Here is a 14,916-nt window from a genome sequence, read left to right on the forward strand (position 1 = left end):
CTCCGGAGGGACTGCTAGCTGGGGCACTGTGGTTGGTTGCAGGCTTACCCCCTCTCCAGCTGGTGGTGACTGGCCTCCGCATCTCTGGCTTCCGGTTGGCCTCATAGTTGTTGGCGATCTACGCCGCTTTGTCCGCATTCGTTGGTTCGAGGTCCAGGATGAACTGTCGGACCTCAGCTGGGCAAAGATGTAGGAACTGGGCTTTAATCATCAGGTCCCGTAGCAGCTCTAAGGTGTTAACTGACAGTCCATGGATCCACTGGTCAAAGTGGGTCCTGAGTCCTTGCAAAAAAAGAAGAGAAGCCAGCGCCGCTTAAGGTTAGAACGCATAACATAAAGTGCATATGCACATGATATCTAACTGTATTCAAAATGAGATATTTGGCAAAAAAAAATGATCAATTCAAGTCAGCCACCCTGCCGCGCCAAGGCAATCTCATGTGGGGGGTCCTACTCTACGTTTTTAATAAACACTGTGCCATTACGACCTCCTAGATACATTAAAAGCAAGACCACTTTAAGTGCAATCCGTACCTGAGCATTTCTGGATCGGTCCAGGATGAACTGTCGGACCTCAGCTGGGCAGAGATGCAGGAACTGGTCTTTGATCATCAGGTCCCGTAGCAGCTCAAAGGAATCAATGGACAGTCCATGGATCCACTGGTCAAAGTGGGTCCTGAGTCCCTGCACCACATCGCTATAGCTATCGTGTGGGCCACGTTGGAGGTTCCGGAACTTCTTTCGGTATACCTCAGGTGTCAGCCGATACTTGGCAATCAGGGCCTGCTTGATGGCATCATAGTTGTTATCTTCTTCTGGCCGGAGGGAAACAAACGCCTCCAGGGCTTTGCCTTTTAGCCCTGGGGTCAAGTACCTGACCCATTGTTCGCTAGGCAGCTGGTACTGTCTGCAGGCTTTCTCAAAGGCTCGCAGAAACATGTACAAGTCACCGTCTTTTTCCATCACGGGAAAATGCTCTGGCCGGTGTTTAGGACTCTGGGTGCTGCTGGGCTTACTGCTTCGGGCTGCGGAGGGCATTCCCCTCACCCGGGCCAGCTGCAGTTCATGGGCTCTCTCTTGAGCTTGCTGGATCAGCTGCAGACGTCCCACATGGTCTTCAGCAGGGAGTTGCTGTAGGGCCAATTGCAGATAGGGGTCCAGGACTTCCTGGCTGCCGGTCTGCACCAGCTGGACCTCTGCGGCTGCACCATCGGCACTGGTGTTGCCTTCTGCGCCCTGGCTCTCATCCCATTGCACTAGAGCCATGACCAACTGGGCTTTGGTCTGGTCGGTGACATCAATCTGCTTTGACGTGCACAGAGACCTCAGGGTGTCCTTAATAAGCTGCTTATAATCAGATTCTCCCCGCGTAGCCATGGTTGCCGAAAAAAAGAAATGAAAGAAAAACAAAGAAGAGGGAGGGGATACTTGCAAGTACACAAAATTGTCTCAGGTCTAGTAACCACTGAGTCTGTTTTCCAAAACCTATGATGCAGGATTCTCGCAGGAACCGTGCAGGTTTTTAGTGAAAGGAATGATTGCTCAAACCAAATCACTAATGCTCTGATTATCCCACCGCTCTGCCACCAAAATGTCACGATCCCACCACTGACGCCAATATGTCTCGATCCCACCGCTGACACCGGTATGTCACGGACGGAGGGACGCGACGCACTGCCGGCACACGGCTATTACAGGCACAGTGGGGGCTTATCTTAGTTATCCCACCACTGGCACCATGTGACAAAAATTCAGCAAGCTAGTCTTGCCCTGACAATTTATCGCAGGGGGGTTATTTTTGATGCCCCACCACTGCTAACAACCTTCCAAGAACTGCGGGGATTTATGTATATCCCACTTTCTCAATTCCACTTTGGAACTCGCGGCTCTCCGGCGCCCCCCCTTATCCTCAGGTCAGTCAGGGAACTACACCTAGGATAATTGGTCACCGGCCGGCTGCTTCAATGAGGTCTGGCCACCGGGCACGCTGAGTTGAGGGAATTAACAATGCTCTGGCCGCAGCCACCCAATTACAGTGGGGAAAAAAAGTATTTAGTCAGTCAGCAATGGTGCAAGTTCCACCACTTAAAAAGATGAGAGGCGTCTGTAATTTACATCATAGGTAGACCTCAACTATGGGAGACAAACTGAGAAAAAAAAATCCAGAAAATCACATTGTCTGTTTTTTTTTTTCATTTTATTTGCATATTATGGTGGAAAATAAGTATTTGGTCAGAAACAAAATTTCATCTCAATACTTTGTGATATATCCTTTGTTGGCAATGACAGAGGTCAAACGTTTTCTGTAAGTCTTCACAAGGTTGCCACACACTGTTGTTGGTATGTTGGCCCATTCCTCCATGCAGATCTCCTCTAGAGCAGTGATGTTTTTGGCTTTTCGCTTGGCAACACGGACTTTCAACTCCCTCCAAAGGTTTTCTATAGGGTTGAGATCTGGAGACTGGCTAGGCCACTCCAGGACCTTGAAATGCTTCTTACGAAGCCACTCCTTCGTTGCCCTGGCGGTGTGCTTTGGATCATTGTCATGTTGAAAGACCCAGCCACGTTTCATCTTCAATGCCCTTGCTGATGGAAGGAGGTTTGCACTCAAAATCTCACGATACATGGCCCCATTCATTCTTTCATGTACCCGGATCAGTCGTCCTGGCCCCTTTGCAGAGAAACAGCCCCAAAGCATGATGTTTCCACCACCATGCTTTACAGTAGGTACGGTGTTTGATGGATGCAACTCAGTATTCTTTTTCCTCCAAACATGACAAGTTGTGTTTCTACCAAACAGTTCCAGTTTGGTTTCATCAGACCATAGGACATTCTCCCAAAACTCCTCTGGATCATCCAAATGCTCTCTAGCAAACTTCAGACGGGCCCGGACATGTACAGGCTTAAGCAGTGGGACACGTCTGGCACTGCAGGATCTGAGTCCATGGTGGCGTAGTGTGTTACTTATGGTAGGCCTTGTTACATTGGTCCCAGCTCTCTGCAGTTCATTCACTAGGTCCCCCCGCGTGGTTCTGGGATTTTTGCTCACCGTTCTTGTGATCATTCTGACCCCACGGGGTGGGATTTTGCGTGGAGCACCAGATCGAGGGAGATTATCAGTGGTCTTGTATGTCTTCCATTTTCTAATTATTGCTCCCACAGTTGATTTCTTCACTCCAAGCTGGTTGGCTATTGCAGATTCAGTCTTCCCAGCCTGGTGCAGGGCTACAATTTTGTTTCTGGTGTCCTTTGACAGCTCTTTGGTCTTCACCATAGTGGAGTTTGGAGTCAGACTGTTTGAGGGTGTGCACAGGTGTCTTTTTATACTGATAACAAGTTTAAACAGGTGCCATTACTACAGGTAATGAGTGGAGGAAAGAGGAGACTCTTAAAGAAGAAGTTACAGGTCTGTGAGAGCCAGAAATCTTGATTGCTTGTTTCTGACCAAATACTTATTTTCCACCATAATATGCAAATAAAATGAAAAAAAAACAGACAATGTGATTTTCTGGATTTTTTTTTCTCAGTTTGTCTCCCATAGTTGAGGTCTACCTATGATGTAAATTACAGACGCCTCTCATCTTTTTAAGTGGTGGAACTTGCACTATTGCTGACTGACTAAATACTTTTTTTCCCCACTGTAGCTTATCAAATCCCTTTCCGTCACAGTCAGCTGTACCCGGGGCCCAAATCACATTTCGCCGCCACCAGCTATGAATTACTTAATCAATGAGTCAATTAAGAGGGTCCGTAGCAAACCCCCAAATTAGTAGCAATTATCTAAAGGCACGTGTTCGTTTCTTATAGCAGGAAGGCAGACTGATAATGTTACGATTTATTCCCCAAAGTCGGGCAGTGATTACATAGATAAAAGTTGTTACAAAGTTGAGACATTAAATATGTACATTGCAAATATAAAATAACAAGGATTAAAAAACAGAGATTAACACTTACATGTGCTTAGTTGGTGTTAGGCAAACCATGTGGGGAAATGGAGCCACATGTCCCCCTGCATCAGGGGTTCTTATCAACATGGATTCTGCAGCTTAACTGGGTCATTTTTCCATTGGCCTCTGCTGTGTGACATCACAAAAGGAGCCGGCCCGGAGAGGGTCTGCTCCCCTACTCTCCAAGTTGTAATTTAACTAAAAACTTATACTAACTATATCTCGACGAGAAAAGCTCGTATAAACTTGCCGATGGCATCATTTTTCCCAGTTTATCGAATCCAATAATTAAAACCTAAACATGCAGTAGTTCGGACACACCATTTGGGAATAATCCACATCTCAGTTTCTGGAGGGGTTAGAACCGTGAAAATTGGGGGTTAGAAAGCTGGTTTTGTGTCCTACGAAGGGATGTGATTATTATATCTCTGTGGTATATGTTTCTTGAGATAGAGCTTCTTTTAGTATTACTCATACTTGGATTGGCCGCATGGCCAGGACAAAGAGCTTTCTTTCACGTAGCTAATCCACATTCCTTAGCTGTCCATAGAATGTACAGGAAATGGCCGGTGTCCTATCTCAGATGCAGGCAGAGCAGATACACAAACTCAGCTGCTAAGGAGTGAAGGGGGGTTGCGGGGATTGACAAGCAGCATCTCCTCTGGAGTGTAATGCTCAGAGAACCTTACGTCATATCATACAGTAATATCTTACTTAACATTACAGTCCCCCACAGCTCTCATATAGTATGTCGGTCCCCCCATAGTCCCCATATAGTATGATGGTTCCCCACAGCCCTCATATGGTATGATGTTCCCTCCACAGGCCTTATATAGTATGTTGGTCACCCCATAGTCCCCATATAATATGTTGGTCCCCCCAGCCCTCATATAGTATGGTGGTCCTCCATAGTCCCATATATTATGATGGTCTCCTATAACCGTCATATACTATGATGTCCCCCACAGCCCTCATATAGTATGATGTCCCCCCCACAGCCCTCATATAGTATGATGGTCCCCCACAGCCCTCATATAGTATGATGGTCCCCCCACAGCCCTCATATAGTATGATGGTCCCCCACAGCCCTCATATAGTATGATGTCCCCCCACAGCCCTCATATAGTATGATGGTCCCCCCACAGCCCTTATATAGTATGATGGTCCCCCACAGCCCTCATATAGTATGATGGTCCCCCACAGCCCTCATATAATATGATGGTCACCCCACAGCCCTTTTATAGTATGATGGTCCCCCACAGCCCTCATATAGTATGATGGTCCCCCACAGCCCTCATATAGTATGATGGTCGCCCCACAGCCCTTTTATAGTATGATGGTCCACCCTCACCCCTCATATAGTATGATGGTCCCCCACAGCCCTCATATAGCATGATGGTCACCCCACAGCCTCATCTGTGGCCTGCTAGAGTAAGGGATGGAGCGTGGAGGTGATGCAGCCCATGGCTACAGCAGCCCATCATGTATTTCCATATTTGCCCAATGGCCAGTCCAGCCCTTCTGATTGATGCCTTCTGGTGTGCTCCTCCATTTCCCCTTCTCCGGTGGAGAAGGGGTCACAATCCCCCACTTGTGGAGCAGCACCAATTCAATATTGAATGTAAGATAGAATAGAAGAGGGCTGTGCTTCCAGCAATGTCAAGACACCTGTGGATGACGTCCATCCTCCGGTCTCCCATAATGATGGAGAGATGACTAGTTTCTTGGCGTGGACGGTTGGTGGTTGGAGCTTCAGTGTGGGGTCAGCAGGGCCCCCTGGGGCCACGTCACGTGTCTCCATGTTATGGGTGTTGTTCTGATGGCTAGTCACCCTGTATTTCACTTTTATGATAAGTGATCAGAGGAGCGGTTCGAGGGCCGATCCTACGATCCAGGGCAATCGTTGAGTGCAGGGTGAGAGGATCAGGGCACGTCTGAGGCCTCGTGAACCTCCAAATGATCGGGGGATTATATTTTCATCCACAGATGATGGACCCCAGGGACCAGGAACCGACCATGACACCTCCTCCCACAGAGCTCGGTAATGTACTGCAGCAGATGCTGATGTGTCCACATGAGTTATACATGAGGGGGTGCTGTTGATTTGGTGGGTGCCCAGTGCTCCGAGTAGCACCCGGAAATCTGTATGTAGACACTCACTACATTATTCTGAATGGAAGCTTCTGTTTTAGGACCCCCACTGCCCTCCGTACTTGGTGGGCACAATCTTCGCCAGGTTATTTCAGCGGCTGCCCTGAAAGAATTGCCAAAACTGGGCGAACTGAAGATTGAGGGGCGACAGCAGAGGGCTCATTACCTCCCCCTGAACTTCCAGTCTCTGGCCCACATGCTCCACGTGGACGGATCTATCCAGGAGGCTCGAGAGAAACTGCAGAGACTGCTCGAGGTGAGAAGACGGCTTATAAGAGCACCATGTTCAAGAGAGACTGCTGATAGCAACTGAGCATTAGAGGATGAGGCTGCAGGGAGAGTGAGGGGTCAGGAGAGGCTGCAGGGAGAGTGAGGGGTCAGGAGAGGCTGCAGAGAGAGTGAGGGGTCAGGAGAGGCTGCAGAGAGAGTGAGGGGTCAGGAGAGGCTGCAGGGAGCCTGAGGGGTCAGGAGAGGCTGCAGAGAGAGTGAGGGGTCAGGAGAGGCTGCAGGGACAGTGAGTGATCAGAAAAGGCTGCAGGGAAAGTGAGGGGTCAGGAGAGGCTGCAGGGAGAGAGAGAGGGGTCAGGAGAGGCTGCAGGGACAGTGAGTGGTCAGGAGAGGCTGCAGGGACAGTGAGGGGTCAGGAGAGGCTGCAGGGAGAGTGATGGGTCAGGAGAGGCTGCAGGGAGAGTGATGTGTCAGGAGAGGCTGCAGGGAGAGTGAGGGGTCAGGAGAGGCTGCAGGGAGAGTGAGGGGTCAGGAGAGGCTGCAGGGACAGTGAGGGATCAGAAAAGGCTGCAGGGAAAGTGAGGGGTCAGGAGAGGCTGCAGGGAGAGAGAGAGGGGTCAGGAGAGGCTGCAGGGACAGTGAGTGGTCAGGAGAGGCTGCATGGAGAGTGAGGGGTCAGGAGAGGCTGCAGGGACAGTGAGGGGTCAGGAGAGGCTGCAGGGACAGTGAGGGGTCAGGAGAGGCTGCAGGGACAGAGTGGTCAGGAGAGGCTGCAGGGACAGTGAGGGATCAGAAGAGGCTGCAGGGAGAGTGAGGGGTCAGGAGAGGCTGCAGAGACAGTGAGGGGTCAGGAGAGGCTTCAGAGACAGTGAGGGGTCAGGAGAGGCTGCAGGGACAGTGAGTGCACAAGAGAGGCTGTAGGGACAGTGAGGGGTCAGGAGTGGCTGCAGAGACAGTGAGTGCACAAGAGAGGCTGCAGGGACAGTGAGGGGTCAGGAGAGGCTGCAGAGACAGTGAGTGCACAAGAGAGGCTGCAGGGACAGTGAGTGCACAAGAGAGGCTGCAGGGACAGTGAGGGGTCAGGAGAGGCTGCAGGGACAGTGAGTGGTCAGGAGAGGCTGCATGGAGAGTGAGGGGTCAGGAGAGGCTGCAGGGACAGTGAGGGGTCAGGAGAGGCTGCAGGGACAGTGAGGGGTCAGGAGAGGCTGCAGGGACAGTGAGGGGTCAGGAGAGGCTGCAGGGACAGAGTGGTCAGGAGAGGCTGCAGGGACAGTGAGGGATCAGAAGAGGCTGCAGGGAGAGTGAGGGGTCAGGAGAGGCTGCAGAGACAGTGAGGGGTCAGGAGAGGCTTCAGAGACAGTGAGGGGTCAGGAGAGGCTGCAGGGACAGTGAGTGCACAAGAGAGGCTGTAGGGACAGTGAGGGGTCAGGAGTGGCTGCAGAGACAGTGAGTGCACAAGAGAGGCTGCAGGGACAGTGAGGGGTCAGGAGAGGCTGCAGAGACAGTGAGTGCACAAGAGAGGCTGCAGGGACAGTGAGGGGTCAGGAGTGGCTGCAGAGACAGTGAGTGCACAAGAGAGGCTGCAGGGACAGTGAGGGGTCAGGAGAGGCTGCAGGGACAGTGAGGGGTCAGGAGAGGCTGCAGGGACAGTGAGTGGTCAGGAGAGGCTGCAGGGACAGTGAGGGATCAGAAGAGGCTGCAGGGAGAGTGAGGGGTCAGGAGAGGCTGCAGGGACAGTGAGGGGTCAGGAGAGGCTGCAGGGACAGTGAGGGGTCAGGAGAGGCTGCAGGGACAGTGAGGGGTCAGGAGAGGCTGCAGGGACAGTGAGGGGTCAGGAGAGGCTGCAGGGACAGTGAGGGGTCAGGAGAGGCTGCAGGGAGAGTGAGGGATCAGAGAGGCTGCAGGGAGAGTGAGGGGTCAGGAGAGACTGCAGGGACAGTGAGTGGTCAGAGAGGCTGCAGGGACAGTGAGGGATCAGAAGAGGCTGCAGGGAGAGTGAGGGGTCAGGAGAGGCTGCAGGGACAGTGAGGGGTCAGGAGAGGCTGCAGGGAGAGTGATGTGTCAGGAGAGGCTGCAGGGAGAGTGAGGGGTCAGGAGAGGCTGCAGGGAGAGTGAGGGGTCAGGAGAGGCTGCAGGGCCAGTGAGGGATCAGGAGAGGCTGCAGGGAGAGAGAGAGGGGTCAGGAGAGGCTGCAGGGAAAGTGAGGAATCAGGAGAGGCTGCAGGGAGAGAGAGAGGGGTCAGGAGAGGCTGCAGGGACAGTGAGTGGTCAGGAGAGGCTGCAGGGAGAGAGGGGTCAGGAGAGGCTGCAGAGACAGGGGTCAGGAGAGGCTTCAGAGACAGTGAGGGGTCAGGAGAGGCTGCAGGGACAGTGAGGGGTCAGGAGTGGCTGCAGAGACAGTGAGTGCACAAGAGAGGCTGCAGGGACAGTGAGGGGTCAGGAGAGGCTGCAGGGAGAGTGAGGGGTCAGGAGAGGCTGCAGAGACAGGGGTCAGGAGAGGCTTCAGAGACAGTGAGGGGTCAGGAGAGGCTGCAGGGGCAGTGAGTGCACAACAGAGGCTGCAGGGACAGTGAGGGGTCAGGAGTGGCTGCAGAGACAGTGCACAAGAGAGGCTGCAGGGACAGTGAGGGGTCAGGAGAGGCTGCAGGGAGAGTGAGGGGTCAGGAGAGGCTGCAGGGAGAGTGAGGGGTCAGGAGAGGCTGCAGGGACAGTGAGGGATCAGAAGAGGCTGCAGGGACAGTGAGGGGTCAGGAGAGGCTGCAGGGACAGTGAGGGATCAGAAGAGGCTGCAGGGAGAGTGAGGGGTCAGGAGAGGCTGCAGGGACAGTGAGTGCACAAGAGAGGCTGCAGGGACAGTGAGGGGTCAGGAGAGGCTGCAGGGAGAGTGAGGGATCAGAAGAGGCTGCAGGGAGAGTGAGGGGTCAGGAGAGACTGCAGGGACAGTGAGTGGTCAGAGAGGCTGCAGGGAGAGTGAGGGATCCGAAGAGGCTGCAGGGAGAGTGAGGGATCAGGAGAGGCTGCAGGGACAGTGAGGGGTCAGGAGAGGCTGCAGGGAGAGTGATGTGCCAGGAGAGGCTGCAGGGAGAGTGAGGGGTCAGGAGAGGCTGCAGGGCCAGTGAGGGATCAGGAGAGGCTGCAGGGAGAGAGAGAGGGGTCAGGAGAGGCTGCAGGGAAAGTGAGTGGTCAGGAGAGGCTGCAGGGAGAGTGATGTGTCAGGAGAGGCTGCAGGGAGAGTGAGGGGTCAGGAGAGGCTGCAGGGCCAGTGAGGGATCAGGAGAGGCTGCAGGGAGAGAGAGAGGGGTCAGGAGAGGCTGCAGGGACAGTGAGTGGTCAGGAGAGGCTGCAGGGAGAGTGAGGGGTCAGGAGAGGCTGCAGGGACAGTGAGTGGTCAGGAGAGGCTGCAGGGACAGTGAGGGATCAGAAGAGGCTGCAGGGAGAGTGAGGGGTCAGGAGAGGCTGCAGAGACAGGGGTCAGGAGAGGCTTCAGAGACAGTGAGGGGTCAGGAGTGGCTTCAGAGACAGTGAGGGGTCAGGAGTGGCTGCAGAGACAGTGAGTGCACAAGAGAGGCTGCGGGGACAGTGAGGGGTCAGGAGTGGCTGCAGAGACAGTGAGTGCACAAGAGAGGCTGCAGGGACAGTGAGGGGTCAGGAGAGGCTGCAGGGAGAGTGAGGGGTCAGGAGAGGCTGCAGAGACAGGGGTCAGGAGAGGCTTCAGAGACAGTGAGGGGTCAGGAGAGGCTGCAGGGGCAGTGAGTGCACAACAGAGGCTGCAGGGACAGTGAGGGGTCAGGAGTGGCTGCAGAGACAGTGCACAAGAGAGGCTGCAGGGACAGTGAGGGGTCAGGAGAGGCTGCAGGGAGAGTGAGGGGTCAGGAGAGGCTGCAGGGAGAGTGAGGGGTCAGGAGAGGCTGCAGGGAGAGTGAGGGATCAGAAGAGGCTGCAGGGACAGTGAGGGATCAGAAGAGGCTGCAGGGACAGTGAGGGGTCAGGAGAGGCTGCAGGGACAGTGAGGGGTCAGGAGAGGCTGCAGGGACAGTGAGGGATCAGAAGAGGCTGCAGGGAGAGTGAGTGCACAAGAGAGGCTGCAGGGACAGTGAGTGCACAAGAGAGGCTGCAGGGACAGTGAGGGGTCAGGAGAGGCTGCAGAGACAGTGAGGGGTCAGGAGAGGCTGCAGGGACAGTGAGTGGTCAGGAGAGGCTGCAGGGATAGTGAGGGATCAGAAGAGGCTGCAGGGACAGTGAGGGGTCAGGAGAGGCTGCAGAGACAGTGAGTGGTCAGGAGAGGCTGCAGGGACAGTGAGGGATCAGAAGAGGCTGCAGGGACAGTGAGTGGTCAGGAGAGGCTGCAGGGAGAGTGAGTGATCAGGAGAGGCTGCAGGGACAGTGAGGGGTCAGAAGAGGCTGCAGGGACAGTGAGGGGTCAGGAGAGGCTGCAGAGACAGTGAGGGGTCAGGAGAGGCTGCAGGGACAGTGAGGGGTCAGGAGAGGCTTCAGGGACAGTGAGGAATCAGGAGACGCTGCAGAGACAGTGAGGGGTCAGGAGAGGCTGCAGGGACAGTGAGGGGTCAGGAGAGGCTGCAGGGACAGTGGGTAGAGAAGAGAGGCTGCAGGGACAGTGTGTGGACAAGAGACGCTGCAGGGACAGAGTGTGGACAAGAGAGGCTGCAGGGACAGTGTGTGGGCACAGTTTGGTCAGTAGAAGCTGCAAGTATGGTGCATGGTCAGAAGAGGCTGCAGTCACCTGTGTGCTCGTGAGGCTGCTCACAGAGGGTTTACACCTGGCTGGTGGGTTTTAGCTCTCTGCTCTCTTTTTCTGCAGGACTCTCTTCTAGAGGTCAGGGCATTCTGTGAGGAGCACTCCTGGCTGTCTGACATCTACCTCTATGTCCAGTCCTGGTCTCCTCATATTCTGGAGAATCTGCGGGGAAGGTCTGCCCAAGATTATGAAGATCTGATCCTTAAACTTCAGCAGTGGGAACAACAAGTCCACGGCCTTAATGATTATGTTACCACAGCCATGATGGAAGTCAGCTGCGAGCTCCTCCACACACTGACTGGTAAGAATTATGGTCACTGCTCTGAAGGACATGTCTTTGGTTTATTCATCAGACAGATCAGTGGACACTCATTCATGGGGTAGAAAGAACCCACTGAGAATTTATAGTGACCCCATATCTGTCAGGTCCAGGCCTGGCTATCATATTACAGGACATCTTGGTCCTCCTGACCTCAGAGGTGGACGACAAGTCTCATTCCCTGATCTGCGACCTATCACAAGCTCTGGAGATCTTCAGAGGGGTCTCCACTGAAATCTCATCATTTTCTAAATGTGCACACAAGGTAAGATATCAGAAACCGAGGGTCAAGAGACTGGGGTCAGCAACATCTGAGGAGAATGACAGAGGAATCAGGATTAGATATCTGTATGTGGTGGAACCACTCTGCCACGGGAGAGCCTGGACTGGTGTAACTAAGCGACCAGCTGGTTCTTCACTAGAGCCCCAGGACAGGTACTGGGTCAGGAACGGACAGGATAAGTTCAGGAACACAGGACGGACTCGGGTACAGGATCACAGGTGCAGGTTCAGAATTGACTGGGGGGGGTAGCGGAATACGTGCTGACAAGATGAATCAGGTTCTGGACTTGATAGAGGCAGGACAGGCTCAGGAACAGGTTACAAGCGTACGAGCAGGATCAGGTTCAGACAGGTCAGGCAAGACGGACAGGATCAGGCAGGACGGACAGGATCAGGTTCAGACAGGTCAGGCAAGACGGACAGGATCAGGTTCAGACAGGTCAGGCAAGACGGACAGGATCAGGCAGGACGGACAGGATCAGGTTCAGACAGGGCAGGCAGGATGGACAGGATCAGGTTCTGACAGGGCAGGTAAGACTGACAGGATCAGGTTCAGACAGGGCAGGCAGGATGGACAGGATCAGGCAGGACGGACAGGATCAGGTTCAGACAGGGCAGGCAGGACGGACAGGATCAGTTTCAGGCAGGACAAACAGGATCAGGTTCAGACAGGGCAGGCAGGACGGACAGGATCAGGTTCAGACAGGGCAGGCAGGACGGACAGGATCAGGTTCAGGGAACACAGGTGCAGGGGCCTTACAACTAGGTAGCAGGGAACACACTGATTACTAAATTTGCTAAGGCACCTTCCAATAAGCAAGTTAGAGCATTTACAGAAAAAAAGCACCCAAGAACCAATATATAATCAATAAAAGGTAAAGCTTTGTTGAAACAAATTAAAAAACATGAAATACCTAAAAATTTGATACACAATCAAATGATGTAAAGAATAGAATGTTTATTGACACACTATTTATAAACAATTTAGCAAAGGAAAGACCGCCAGTTGGTGAAAGAGTACAGGACAAAACAATGAGATGTACATATACTGTACATATAAATAATAAAATATGCACCTAGATCAGACAATCATACAATCTGAATACACAGTAGAATAATAGGATGGTAGAGTTGGAAGGGACCTCCTGAGCCATCTGGTCCAACCCCCTGCTGAAAGCAGGATTCACTAAATCATCCCAGACAGATGTCTGTCCAGCCTCTGTTTGAAGACTTCTATTGAAGGAGAACTCGCCACCTCTCATGGCAGCCTCTTCCACTCTTTGATCAAAAGTTTTTTCTAATATCTAATCTGTGTCTCCTCCCTTTCAGTTTCATCCCATTGCTTCTAGTCTTTCCTTGTGCAAATGAGAACAAAGTTGATCCTTCTACAATGTGACAGCCCTTCAGATATTTGTAGACAGCTATTAAGTCTCAGTCTTCTTTTTTGCAAGCTAAACATTCTCAAATCATGTAACCGTTTTTCCTAGGACATGGTTTGCAGACCGGTCACCATTCTGGTCGCTCTTCTCTGAACTTGCTCCAGTTTGTTGATATCTTTTTTAAAATGTGGTGCTCAAAAGTGGACAGATGAGGTCTGACCATAGAGGATTAGAGGGCAATAATGACTTCACGTGATCTAGACTGTATGCTTCTGTTAATACATCCTAGAATTGCATTTGCCTTTTTTGCTGCTGCATCACACTGTTGACTCATATTCAGTCTGTGATCTATTAGTATACCCAAGTCTTTTTCACATGTGCTGTTGCTTAGCCCTATTCCTCCCATTCTGTATATGCTTTTTTCATTTTTATTGCCCAGATGTAGTACTTTGCATTTTTCCCTGTTAAAAACCATTCTGTTAGTTGCTGCCCACTGCTCCAGTTTATTTATGTCTTTTTGAATCCTCTCTCTCTCTTCTCTAGTATTAGCTATCCCTCCTAGCTTTGTGTCATCAGCAAATTTAATCAGTTTACCCTCAATTCCCTCATCTAAATCGTTGATAAAGATGTTGAACAATACAGGATCCAGGACAGAGCCCTGTGGTACCCCACTTGAGACATTCTTCCAACTGGATGTGCAGCCATTTACGACCACTCTTTGGGTCCGATCACTAAGCCAGCTATGAATCCACCTAACAGTTGCCTTGTCCATTCCATACTTAGTCATTTTTTCAATAAGGATTGTGTGAGATACTTTGTCAAATGCTTTGCTGAAGTCAAGATATACTATATCTACAGCATTTCTCTGATCCACCCTGTAACGGGGTCTACCCAGGCTGGGGTACCTCTTTCAGTACCACCCCGTGTTTTCGGAGGTTCGCTCTGCGTTGGCTGGAGTCTGAATGAAGGACGCTGGCTGGAATTCCTTGGTTACATGGGCGTATATAAAAGATCACTGCTTCTCCACGTATTTCCAGTCTGACAACACTTTACTCACATTACACAGAATATATTACACAGATACAGAGGGCAGGCCAATCGAAAAGCGGCAGGCCAGACATGCATTACAAAAGCCGCAGGTGGCCGTAGCCTGCCGGTGTTTACTGTGGGAATTACAAAGGTGGGGGGAGGGTGGACAAAAGGAGAATATCGTGTCCCCTCTGCCCAGGGGCGCAGCCTGTGGGCTGATGCATTAGGGACATGCATCTCACAAAGAACCTATTATACATACATATAACTGCACAACATATTCTGGGTGCTGAGTGGTTCTGGTGGTTAACACATAACACGGCTCCCCTTTTCAGCGACGCGATCGGCATACACAGTCTGATCCTCAACGGATCGGTTTGGGGATGACCAAAGTTTATGGGGTTGGTACAAGTTCCGTTTGTCGACTTAGTCCATCGGCGTTACCATTTTGCTTGCCGGGTCTGTGGTGGATGGTGAAGTCCAGAGGTTGTAGGGCTAAACTCCACCGCAGCAATCTGGCGTTGTCTCCGGAGACCCGATTAAGCCAGACTAGGGGATTATGGTCCGTTAGGAGGGAAAACTGTCGTCCATACAAATATGGTTGCAACTTCTTGAGTGCCCATACTACCGCCAGGCACTCCTTCTCGATGGCCGCATAGCTTACTTCACGGGGCAGTAGTTTCCGACTCAGGTAAGCTACCGGGTGTTCTTGGCCGTCCGGCCCGACTTGGCTCAGTACTGCCCCCAATCCAAACATGGAAGTGTCTGTGTGAACCAGGAAACGTTTAGTTGGATCGGGTGCGGCCAATACAGGGGTATTGGTGA

At 52.1% G+C, this 14,916-nt stretch overlaps 1 protein-coding gene across 2 annotated transcripts in view; it reads left to right on the plus strand.

Moving 5' to 3' along the window:
* LOC141078346 (dynein heavy chain domain-containing protein 1-like) overlaps nucleotides 1-14,916 on the plus strand; it is a 283,431-nt gene that overhangs the window by 152,631 nt on the left and 115,884 nt on the right. For both annotated transcript variants that reach the window (XM_073565083.1, XM_073565084.1), the window contains exons 9-12: nucleotides 5,934-5,988; nucleotides 6,140-6,354; nucleotides 11,146-11,383; nucleotides 11,509-11,666. In XM_073565083.1, coding sequence (XP_073421184.1) covers nucleotides 5,934-5,988; nucleotides 6,140-6,354; nucleotides 11,146-11,383; nucleotides 11,509-11,666 — 666 coding nt within the window. The remainder of the gene's footprint in view (nucleotides 1-5,933; nucleotides 5,989-6,139; nucleotides 6,355-11,145; nucleotides 11,384-11,508; nucleotides 11,667-14,916) is intronic.

The sequence above is a fragment of the Dendrobates tinctorius genome, unplaced genomic scaffold (assembly GCF_039654945.1).
Source record: "Dendrobates tinctorius isolate UK_male_01 unplaced genomic scaffold, ASM3965494v1 ptg000537l, whole genome shotgun sequence".
NCBI classification, from domain to species: Eukaryota; Metazoa; Chordata; class Amphibia; order Anura; family Dendrobatidae; genus Dendrobates; species Dendrobates tinctorius.